At 49.6% G+C, this 11,933-nt stretch overlaps 1 protein-coding gene across 1 annotated transcript in view; it reads left to right on the top strand.

Annotated features, from left to right (window-relative positions):
- Positions 1-1,241: 1,241 nt before the first annotated feature.
- The window catches only part of LOC144605012 (transmembrane and coiled-coil domain protein 3-like), a 51,646-nt gene continuing 40,954 nt past the window's right edge, over positions 1,242-11,933 (top strand). Inside the window, exon 1 of the mRNA XM_078420041.1 lies at positions 1,242-1,378. Coding sequence (XP_078276167.1) covers positions 1,334-1,378 — 45 coding nt within the window. The 5' untranslated portion in view covers positions 1,242-1,333. The remainder of the gene's footprint in view (positions 1,379-11,933) is intronic.

The raw sequence follows: 11,933 nt of genomic DNA, 5'->3' as shown, positions 1-11,933 counted from the left end.
TACTGCGCAAACACCTCACGAGTGGCTATCTCACACCGGTCGGAGTGAGTAGAGTCGTGATTACATTTTGAAGTGGGCTTTTCTGACCAAGCTGAGGAGATCTGGTTGCTCAATCCCCTTTTTAAATGGCTTGACATCGGGGGCAGCACCTGTGTTGGGTGGTAACATATTCCATTCCCTTATTTTCCTTGGGTAAAGGGAATATTGGGAGCAAAGTCTATTGACATTTAATGAGTTGATGATGCAGGGAGCGGTATTTTGTCTATTTTTACCTATTTACTGCAGCAATCCCGAGGAAAGAAATCCTCCCTACACAAAGTAGAAAATAGGTCAATTCAGAGAAAGACCCTGCAAGTAATGTGATAGAACTCTCGGTGAGGGAAATCCGGAAACAGAAAATGCTAGAAACACCCGGCAGGTCAGGCAGCATCAGCGGGAGAGGAAACAAGACTTAAAGCGATATAACAAAATTCTGCAAATGCTGGTACAAATCGAAGGTATTTATTCACAAAATGCTGGAGTAACTCAGCAGGTCAGGCAGCATCTCGGGAGAGAAGGAATGGGTGACGTTTCGGGTCGAGACCCTTCTTCTGAACAGGGGTCTCGACCCGAAACATCGCCAATTCCTTCTCTCCCGAGATGCTGCCTGACCTGCTGAGTTACTCCAGCATTTTGAGACTTAAAGCGATGATCTGATCATGGGATTCCGATTTGAAACATTGACTCTGTCTCTGGTCTGAAGAAGTGTCTCGACCCATTCCTTTCCCCCAGAGATGCTGCCTGTTACTCCAGACCCCCCTCCGCAGTGCTGCCCGGCCCGCTGGGTATTCCCAGCAATTGGCAAACAACGTGTGCCGGTGATGTTTGGTTGAGAAATCCATGTTGGCTGGGGAAATCTCTCCGCTTGTTGTCTGAAACAGAGAGACGTGTAGGTGGGGGCTGCGGTTTAAGGTTTCATCCGCATAATGTCCCCTCCCGCGGCAATGCCCTCCTGCCGTGCCTGGGGTGGAGTGTACGTTCACAACTCCGGGAGACATGTTTGAGAAGGTCTCTCTCTCTCTCTGCCTTTCTGACGCGGGAGGCGAGTGAGCCGGGGGGGGGGGGGGGGGGGGAATACACAGCTACGTGCGGGAAACAAGGTGTGGAGCGGACTGCGAGAGTCTCGGTGAAACTGGCCAAAGGAGAGGTGTGTTGGAGAGAAACCTGGAGGGGGCGGAGAGCAAGGAGTGATTGAGTGAAGTCGACTGGTCGGCTTTCAGCGCCACCTTCACTGCCTGTGTCCTCTCTCTCTCAGAGCAGAACAGGTTCTCCCACTTCGCTTGGAGCCGGAGATATGAACAGAGAGGAGATCCACTGGGAAATGTGGCGAAGCAGGAAGGTAATAGAAACACCCGAACCGTCCCCGTGTGCAGACAAGATTGCGAGAGTCAAGTCAGGGAGATGGATGGATGTCCGTGTGGGATGGGACTGCAGACGCTGGCTTACACCGAGATAGACACGACATGCTGGAGTAACTGTTGGTCTGTCTGTCCCTTTCACACCTCACGTGTTCTGTGCACACTGCCGCATCTCTGCCCTCCCTCTCCCCTGAATCTCAGCCTGAGGAAGGGTCTCGCTCGACCTGAGACGCCCCCCAGCCACTCCTGCCCTCCACTGCCGCCTGTCCCGCTCACTTACTCCGGCATGTTCGTGTCTATCCTCTTCAGGTGGATGTTTGTCTAGGGCGCTGTGCAACTTGGGCTGGGCGGATGGACACGGTGTAGGGTCCCAGCACAGGGAACCCCACACACTGTGGGCGACAAGTGACCCGGCAATACGGTGGTTTATCGGCCATTGGGCGCTGCAATGGAGCGCTGGTGTTTGTTTGTCCGTGTTGATCAATATTGCCACTTGTTTTCGGGGGGCGGGTTGAGGAGCGGCGAGGGCGCAGAGACAGAGGCATTGGCAGAGGCAGGGGCAGGGACAGAGACAGGCAGGGGACATGGTGCGAGGCGCAGTGTACCAGCTGCTCCCCACCGTTTGTGTGGGGTCTTTGGATCAGCATTGAGTGACGAGCGCAAGTAAAACATCGCGGTCTGCTGGTGTAGGAAGCAACTGCAGATGCTGGATTAAACCGAGCATGGACACAACATGCTGGAGTAACTCAGCGGGACAGGCAGCGTCTCCGGAGAGAAGGAACGGGTGGCCATTCGTGTCGAGACCCTTCTTCCCATCGCAAGCTTCTTTCTTCTTTGATTTGATTCGCCTCGTTGTCTTTCTTAAACGAACAGAATATCTCGCAGACTGCAGGGGTCGGATCAGTCTGAAGAAGGGTCTCCACCCGAAACGTCACCCATCCCTTCTCTCCAGAGAGGCTGCCTGACCTGCTGAGTTACTCCAGCATTTTGTGTCTTATCTTGGGTATGGACCAGCACCTGCAGTTCCTTCCTGCACATTATCACTTGCAGATGCCGGCGGGGACCCGGGAGAAGCAGTTACTGTTGAAACGCAAGGGACGCGATGGTAGTTTGCGAGTCTCACAAACAGTCGCATGATAACCGCGCAGTCTTGTTCAGCGATGCGGTCTGAAGCGTAAACATGGACGGGGTCGTTCCTCTCCCACCGCCCTCCCCCACAGACTCCGCTCCACCGACCAACTTGTGAAGGAAGGAGCGGCAGATGCTGGTGTCATTCCAGAAGATAGACACAGAATGCTGGAGTAACTCAGAGGGTCAGGCAGCATCTCTGGTGAAAAGGGGACTAGGTGACATTTCGGGTCTGAGGAAGGGTCTCGATCCGAAACGCCACCCATCCTATTTCTCCAGAGATGCCTCTTGACCCGCTGAGTTACTCCAGCACTTACATAAATTCTAACAGCAGAATTAGGCCATTCGGCCCATCAAGTGTAAATGCCCATTAACTACAAGTCTACTCGCCATTCAATCATGGCTGATCTATGTTTCCCTCTCCACCCCAATCTCCTGCCTTGGCCCCATAACCACTAATCCATACACGTTGTGTCTATCCCTGGACTAACTTGCTGTCTCTGTCCCCCTCCCTCTCCTTCCTTCCCTCTCTCTCCCTCCCTCCCCCTCGCTTTCTATCTCCCTCTCTCTCCCTCCCACCCTCTCTCCCTCCCACCCTCTCTCCCTCCCACCCTCTCTCCCTCCCTCCCTCTCCCACCCTCCCTCTCCCTCCCCCTCTCTCCCTCCCCCTCTCTCCTCCCTCCCCCTCTCTCCCACCCTCTCTCCCTCCCCCTCTCTCCTCCATCCCCTCCCTCCCTCTCTCCCTCCCCCTCTCTCCCTCTCTCCCACCCTCCCTCTCCCTCTCTCCCACCCTCCCTCTCTCCTCCCTTCCCCTCTCTCCTCCCTCCCCCTCTCTCCCACCCTCTCTCCCTCTCTCCTCCCTCCCCTCTCCCCTCCCTCCCCCTCTCCCCTCCCTCCCCCTCTCCCCCTCTCTCCCTCTCTCCCACCCTCCCTCCCCCTCTCCCTCTCTCCTCCCTCCCCTCCTCCCCCTCCCTCCCCCCTCCCCTCTCTCTCCCTCCCCCCCTCCCCTCTCCCCCCCTCCCCCCCTCCCCTCTCCCCCCCTCCCCCCCTCCCCTCTCCCCCCCTCCCCTCTCCCCTCTCCTCTCCCTCCCATCACTCTCTCCCTCTCCTTCCATCCCTCTCTCTCTCAGTTCTGGGTCTTCGGCCTGCAACGTGAACTGCCTCTCTTTCCACAGATGCCGCCTCGTTAGTCCAGCCTTTCTGGTTTTGTAGTAAACACGGAGCAGGAAGTAGACGGTTCTGTCGCTCCAACAGTGGGGCGGGGGAACCTGTGCTCTCCCCGCGGAGCCTTGCCTGAGCAATCCGAGGGGGGGGAGAGGGGAGGGGGGAGAGGGGAGAGGGTCGCTGGGTGTCCCCGGCCCAGCCCAGGCCGACAATCTGCAGTTGTCTGCTTCATTTTTGAGACCCACTGAGTAGAGCCACAGTCCACAGCGTCTTTAGAGAGAAACCCATTGTGAAGTTGAAATGGAGCGTGAAGTTCTGACATAGTTAATGGGTGATTTATTTTTGGACTTTAGAGATTACAGCGCAGAGACAGGCCCTTCGGCCCACCGAGTCCGTGCTAACCAGTACACTAACACTCCCATCCTACACACAAGGGACAATTTAATAATTTACCGCAGCCAATTAGCCAACACACATGTGCATCTTTGGTGTGTGGGAGGAAACCCCATGCGGGTCACGGGATGAGCGTACACACAGCACCCGTAGTCAGGATCGAACCCAGGTCTCGCTCGGGCAGTAACTCTACCGCTGTGCCGCCCTTCCCAGCCGATATTCACCGAAACATTAAACCGTGAGTTAACGCAATGAGATTTGCCAAACGCGGGCAAGGTGTAGATGGGGCATCTTGGCCAGCATGGGCAAGTTGGGCCGAAGGGCCTGTTTCCGTGCTGTATGACTTCGAGTGTAGAAGGCCATTCAGCCAGTGCCTGCTCCTTTCCCAACACCCCTTCAACAGTCTCTGCCCATCCTTTTGGCCAGTGGAAGATTCGATAATAATTAACTGCTGGAATAATCTCACTGTTTCTAGGGTTTGTTTTTGTCAATCACGTCTTGAACTCAGCCACCCAGCCCATCAATCATCTGCTCTCCACCTGTGGGATGTTCCACACTGGTCTCACCTGACTCACTATTCTGCTCTGCAATTTAACAAGATCCTGGTTTACCTCAACTCCTCATTGCCGCCTACCACAACGACCCCCCCCCCCTCCCCTTGTTTACAAAGCACTTCCCCCTTTGCTCACTGATATCTCGCCCCCCTGTTTAGTTTAGTTTATTGTCACGTGGACCGAGCGAGGTACAGTGAACAACCTTTGTTGCCTGTTATCCATTCAGCAGAAAGGCAATACGTGATCAGCAGGTCAGGCAGCATCTCTGGAGAGAAGGAATGGGTGACGTTTCGGGTCGAGACCCTTCCTCAGTCTGAAGAAGGGTCTCGACCCAAAACGTCACCCATTCCTTCTCTCCAGAGATGCTGCCTGTCCCACTGAGTTACTTCAGCATCTTCGGATGTAAACCAGCATCTGCAGTTCCTTCCTACACACATGATTAACTGTGGTTGGTAGAGTGACTGCCTCACAACAGCTGAAACGCGGGTTAAATCCTGACCTCAGGTGCTGCCTGTTTGGAGTTTACACATGCTCCTGTGACCCTGTGGGTTTGCTCCGGTTTTCTCCCACATCCCAAAGACGTGCCGGTCCGTAGGTTAATTGGCCTTTGTAAATTACGCCTTGTGTGCAGGGAGTGGATGAGAAAGTGGGATAACGTAGAAGTAGTGTGATGGTCGGTGTAGGCTGAAGGGTCTGTTTCCATGCTGTATCCCAAAACTAAACCAAATCTTATCCCCGCAGCTTCACTCCTTACTCCTAATCCTGTGCTCGGATATCTCAACATCTCCAAAGCTGGCCGCTTATTCTAAAATTGAGCCAGTTTTAAATGCAGCTTTGCAGATGGGAAGTAACTGTGTTTACAGGGGTTCAGCATATCCTTCTGTTTGCATCTTTTGCCTCCATTGATTGAATGCAAGCATCATTATACATTTGAACCACCTTCATAGTCAGCTGTGCAGCAAACTAATGTCCACAACCCTAGCTCTCTCCACCATTGTCTATTGTGGTACTGATTGTGAATGATCATGGTGAATGGCTCAAAGGGCCGAATGGCCTACTCCTGCACCTATTGTCTTTTGCCTACTCACACACACTTTTAAAAGTGCACTTTATTCAGAGCTATCCAGCAAGGAAGCAGACCAGAGATAGGCACAAAACGCTGGAGTAACTCCGCAGGGCAGGCAGGATCTCTGTAGGCAGGAGAAAAGCAATAGGTAATGTTTTGGGTCGTGTCCCTTCTTCAGGCTCTGTAGCCAGAGCTTTGGTCTGGCAATGATGGTCCAGGACAGACCGCGGACATTGGTTTAGTTGTCCTGCCCTTGGGCTGGAGGCGGTTGGTGTCCCTTTCCATTCTTGTAGAGAGTCTGAGACTGAAGCAGACGGAAGCAGGCTGCCCGGTCGGTACACCAGGAGCTGTGTGCCGTGTCTGAGATCTTGCCCTTTCCCTCAGTTGGCTGAATGCTCTGCTGGTGCACAGAAGCAGTGTGTGTCCTCGCTGGGAGGCAGCTGGTGAGAAGTGGCAAGCAGTCCCTCTTTACCAGAGTCCTGCCATGCACCTTCATCGGCATGGCAGGGATGGGGCAGATCGATAGTCAAGTCAAGTCAAGTCAATTTTATTTGTATAGCACATTTAAAAACAACCCACGTTGACCAAAATGCTGTACATAGAGGACTTTGGTCCTGTACAAAGTGCTGTACATAGAGGAGCTTTGCTTTGTGGATGGCTTATTCCCTCATTTTTCATCGAACAAGTCAACAATGACTTGAAGCCTGGTCTCTCAACGGGTGCATCCCATGTCAAGAGCCAATATTAAAGACTGTGGCTCCATAAAATACTGTAAACTTCCCTCTAGTTTGATATGCCATTGTGCACCACCATGCTATTTACCAGGGCGGTGTATTGGCATATATATATATATATATGTATGTATCACAAAATGCTGGAGTAACTTAGCGGGTCAGGCAGCATCTCTGCGGAGAAGGATTGGGTGACGTTTCGGGTCGAGACCCTTCGTCAGTCTGAAGAAGGGTCTCGACCCGAAACATCGCCCATTCCTTCTCTCCGGAGATGCTGCCTGACCCGCTGAGTTACTCCAGCATTTTGTGATATCTTCGATTTGTACCAGCATCTGCAGTTATTCTATAATATAACACTATATAAAACTGTCTTTTGAAAGTATAAGTACACAACATCAACCATCATCCACCCTCCCTGTTACTTCAATCATTAGTGGTGTACAATTTGGTTTTAACCAATCCATGCTGCCTTTCATTTATTGAGTCATGATTTTTCCAAGTAGCATAGAGCAAAGATACTAGAGAAACAAGATAGACCACTCGACCCTAAAAACTAGTATGTCATGGTGCCATTTTAGTAGGCAGAAACTTGCAGAAACATTTTAAAAGAAAAATAACAAAGATCTGTGAGTTGATAGATGAGATATATTCTGCATTTTAATGGTATCATCACACATACTGTTCCCCCGGAACACTGATCACACTGCGAGAGGCATAGCGAATGGCGGGTTTTGCTTACTAAAATGGCGAACGTTACGCTCCTTTGTGAACTACACTTCAGTATAGACGATTTCAACGGAGTGGTTCATCTTGCTCCTCTAGTATCTTTGGCATAGAGTCATTGAACTATACAACACGGAAACAGGCCATTTGGCCCACCTTGTTCATGCCAACCATGTTGGCATAATGGGCGAGTCCCAATGAACATTGAATTCTCCAATTTTAGTTAACATACTCCTCCCTTTTTTCTCACCTCTCTTCCTTGTGACCCACCCTGGTACGCACCCTTTTCTCCAACTATCCTGGCCCCTTTTCTCCAACTATCCTGGCCCCTTTCCCCTTCCCCATGTTCCTTCCCACCAATATCCCTTTCCCTAGCTTCACATTTCACTTCTCTCCTTATCTTGCGCACTTTTGTCTCCTTTTCATCTCTGGCCTATGTCCACCCATCTGCCAAAAAATGCCCAACCCCTTCTGTATCCACCTACCACCTGCCATGCTTTCTCTCCCCCCGCCATCTCTTTACAAACCTTTCCCCCCCCCCTTCCCCTCCTCCCCACTACAATCAGTCTGAAGTAGGGTCCAAACGTGAAACGTTGCCCAGAGATGCTGCCTGATCTGCTGAGTTACTCTAGCACTTTAAAAATCCAAATATCTGTTAACTTTGGCCCAGTTTCATGTTACTAAAGGGATTCCCACCATTTCTGGTGGACTGATTAACCTTGTCAGATTTATGCTTGCCCCCTTTTTGGATAGAACTCAATTATCTGCAAAGCTCCTGCTCTCTGGCACAAGCCCCATATCCAAGGAAGGTTTTTTTTTGCAGGGTATTGCTGACCAAACTGAATAAATTCTGGACTTGAGTGTCAATTGTTTTCATAGTGCGTTTTCATTAATGGGGGTGTTGAACCCTGTCCAGTTTGTGTAGGAAGGAACTGCAGATGCTGGTTTCAACTGAAGATATTCACAAAAAGCTGGAGTAACTCAGCGGGTCAGATGGCATCTCTGGAGAAACAAAATAGGTGACATTTCGAGTTGAGACCCTTCTTCAGACTGAGAGTCAGGGGAGAGTGAAACGAGAGATATCGACAGTGATATAGAGATATAGAACAAATGAAAGAAAGATATGCAAAAAAAAATACTGTCTATCCCCTTAGTTTAATGGCTTTAACGTCATAGATTTTGCGATGGTTCATATTAAAGTTAAGTAAAGATACAGAAGATTCATGAAATTGCCTGTAAAGGTGGCCACTTAATGGTAACTTTTGCTAAAGTTGCTAAAATCTTAATGGAGTGACATGTTCAGGAAGATGATATCCTGCAGCGCGTCCATGTGTTCCATCGTTCCTGCACCCTCCATCTCAAAAAAACTTTGTGTACATGTTGTTGGATATGCAAACTGATAATGGCCAGCAAGGTTTATGGCGCATCTGAGAATGACAGTACCAAAGATAGACACGAAATGCAGGATTTACGCAGTGGGTCAGGCAGCATCTCTGGAGAAAAGGAATAGGTGACGTTTCGGGTCGAGGCTCTTTATTAGACACGTACCAACACTCCATCTCCTCAACCAAAGGACTCAAAGTTAAAACAGAGGCAGAAAGAAGGCGCAAAGATATAATCTTCAGTTCCTTGTGTCTTCATCTTAAATACAACCTTTGCAGTTCCTTGCCTCTTCATTTTAAATCCAATCTTTGGACAGAAAAACTTCAGGAACTGTTCATGGAATGAAACTCCATTCTTTTCATTCCTCGTTCTGTAGATCAGAGAGCAGCACCAGCATTTATTGCTTATTGCTCACTGCCCTTGACACGGTGACCGTGAGCTGCCCTTGTGAACCACTGCAGTGCTTCTGGTGAAGTCGCTCTCACAGTCCTGTCAGGGAGTGGCTTCCAGGATTCAGACCCAATGGCAATGGAAGAACAGAAATATATTTTCAAGTCAGGATGGTGTGTGACTTGGAGGGGAACCTGCAGGCAGCTGTGCTCCCATGCACCTGCTGGCCTTGTATTCCCTGGTGGTAGAGGTGGTGGGTTTGGGAGATGCTGCCAGTGGCTCCTCGTCGAGTAATGGCAGTGCATTTTTAAGCCACTGTGCACCACAAGGCGAGGTATGTGTAGGGTGACAGCTAACTGGGATGCTTTGTCCTGGATGGTGTTGAGCTTCCTACGAATTGTTGGATCTGCACTCACCCAGGCAAGTTTAAGGGATTCCATCACACCCTTGACTTGTGCCTTGCAGTTGATGGGATGGCTTTGGGGATATCTAGAGGTGAGTCACTATCAGTACCCAGCCTCTGACCTGCTCTTGTAACCACATGATATACATAGCAGGTCCAGTTGAGTTTCAAGGAGATCCATAGGATGTAGATGGGGTAGGGCTCTGGGATGGTAATCCATTGAATGTCAATGGTAGACGGACATGTTGGAGATGATCATTACCTGATACTCTCGTAGGGCAAACGTTACTATGTATCAGCCCATGCCCAAATGTTTCCAGGTCTTGCTGCGGGTCGTGAAGGCCAGATGGCACGGTTGGGCATTTAAAAGACACTTGTTGTCATGGAGTGGTACATTCGCCAGGCCAAATGAGCTCCCTTGTAGGACATACAGTGGCTTATTACAACAATCCACTAGTATTCATTATTTTTTTCTGAATTTAATTTAGCTGAATTTGAAATCCCACATCTGCTGCAGGGAGATTTGAATCCGGTCCCTGGGTTGTTGGTTCAGATCTCTGGATTACTAATCCTGTAATTTGATCACTGCACCAGCAGTGTTAATGACAGCCATGAACAGTTATCACAACCTTAATAGGATACTGGCTGCCTTCATTATTAAGAATGCACGTTGAAATTCTGTGGCAGGTTTAATGGCCAATTAGTGCAGCAAGTTCATGAAAATTGCCAGAGATTGAGGACAATTTATGGTGTTTCATAAAGCTGGCCTGAATAGTACAATTGATTAGTATCCCGTGGCTGTTTGGAGTCTAAAGAACATCCCTGTGTCACAAATTGCTGATCAATTTACACAGCCATCCTGCTTTGCATTACACAGCTGCTGTTGTTCATATTGCAAATTCTGATCCATTGCACACTACATTCTTAACATAATCCAACTAGTTGATTTTGTAACTGGGGTGAGATTGTTAAAGTTGAGGTGTTTTCAGAACAAAATTATCATAGATGCAACATGGTACCAGAGACACGGGTTCGATCCTGACTACGGGAGCTGGATGTACGGAGTTTGTACGTTCTCCCCGTGACCTGCGTGGGTTTTCTCCGGGTGCTCTGGTTTCCACCCACGTGCCAAAGGCATACAGATTTGTAGGCAAATTGGCTTGGAATAATTGTAAATTGTCTCTAGTGTATGGGATAGTGTTAGTGCGGGGATCGCTGGTCGGCGTGGACTCGGTGGCCTGTTTCAGTGCTGTATCTCTAAACTAAACTAAACTAAAATTAAAGTGAAAAATCTACTGATGCTGGGAGCTTGATCCAAGGACGGGCTGTGTTGGAAACACTCAGTCGGTCAGGCAGTGGCCGTGAAGGGGCAAGCAGACGATCATGTTTTAGGTGAATGATCCTTCGTCTATCATCGTGATATGGGTTTAAACCTTCTCAGTTCTATAGTGGTGTCAGGTTGAGTTGAAACTGGGGTTGCCATCTTCCTCACTCCCGCCATTGGTGGAGCGGGAGCACGTGGCCGCTGGCTGGGTGAGGTTACGTGGGGCGCGGAATGGTGACGTCACCCTTTGACCCTTCTTTGAGGAAGTTGGCAACCCTACTAATATGGGACAAGGGCAGTCCCATACAGGACAAACTAATTTAGCCCAAAATACGGGATGTCAAGGCTAATACGGGACACTTGGCAACCCTAGTTGAAACGTTGATGCTGTTTTCCCTCTTCATAGACGCTGCCTGATCTTCTGAATGTTCCCAGTGTTTTTGTGTCAGACATTTGATGGAGTTATATTGATGGATGGTGAACAGATATGGTTAGACCATGATTTTGCAACAACAGTAGAGGAAGTTTGAAATATATCCAAGAAGGCTGTGGGTGCCAGGGTTATTGGTCGGCATGGATATTGTGGGCTGCAGGGCCTGCTCCAGCACTGTACTGTTCTAAGTTTGTGTTGCAAAGTTTAACCTAAAGTTTCCAGTTGTCCAAGGTGCAGGTTAACCTAGGTGATCTGGATTGAAGGTGGTTGAATGGAATGGCGTAGCTAAGTTTCAGGGAGGCAAGTGTGAGGAGATTTAACTGTTCTCTAGTAACAAGTTCATGTTCATAAGTTCCAGGAGCAGAATGAGGTAATTCGGCCCATCAAGTCTACTCCGCCATTCAATCATGGCTGATCTATATTTCCCTCTCAAACCCATTCTCCTGCCTTCTCCCCATATCCACTGACACCCATCCTAATCAAGAATCTGTCAATCTCTGCTTTAAAAATACCTATTGATGGCCTCCACAGTTTCTGTGGCAATGAGTTCCACAGATTCACCACCCTCTGACTAAAAAAATTCCTCCTCACCGCCTTTCTAAAGGAACGTCCTTTTAATTTGAGGCTATGGCCTCTGATCCTAGACTCTCCCACTAGTGGAAACATCCACTCTATCCGGGCTTTTCACTATTCAGTAAGTTTCAATGAGGTCCCCCCTCATCCTTCTAAACACCAGCGAGTGCAGGCCTGGTGTCATGAAACGCTTATCATATGTTAACCCACTCATTCCTGGAATCATTCTTAAAATCCTCCCCTGGACCCTCTCCAATGCCAGGACATCCTT

The sequence above is a fragment of the Rhinoraja longicauda genome, chromosome 23 (genome assembly GCF_053455715.1).
Source record: "Rhinoraja longicauda isolate Sanriku21f chromosome 23, sRhiLon1.1, whole genome shotgun sequence".
Taxonomy (NCBI): domain Eukaryota; kingdom Metazoa; phylum Chordata; class Chondrichthyes; order Rajiformes; family Arhynchobatidae; genus Rhinoraja; species Rhinoraja longicauda.
This window is presented reverse-complemented; position numbering and strand designations above follow the sequence as displayed.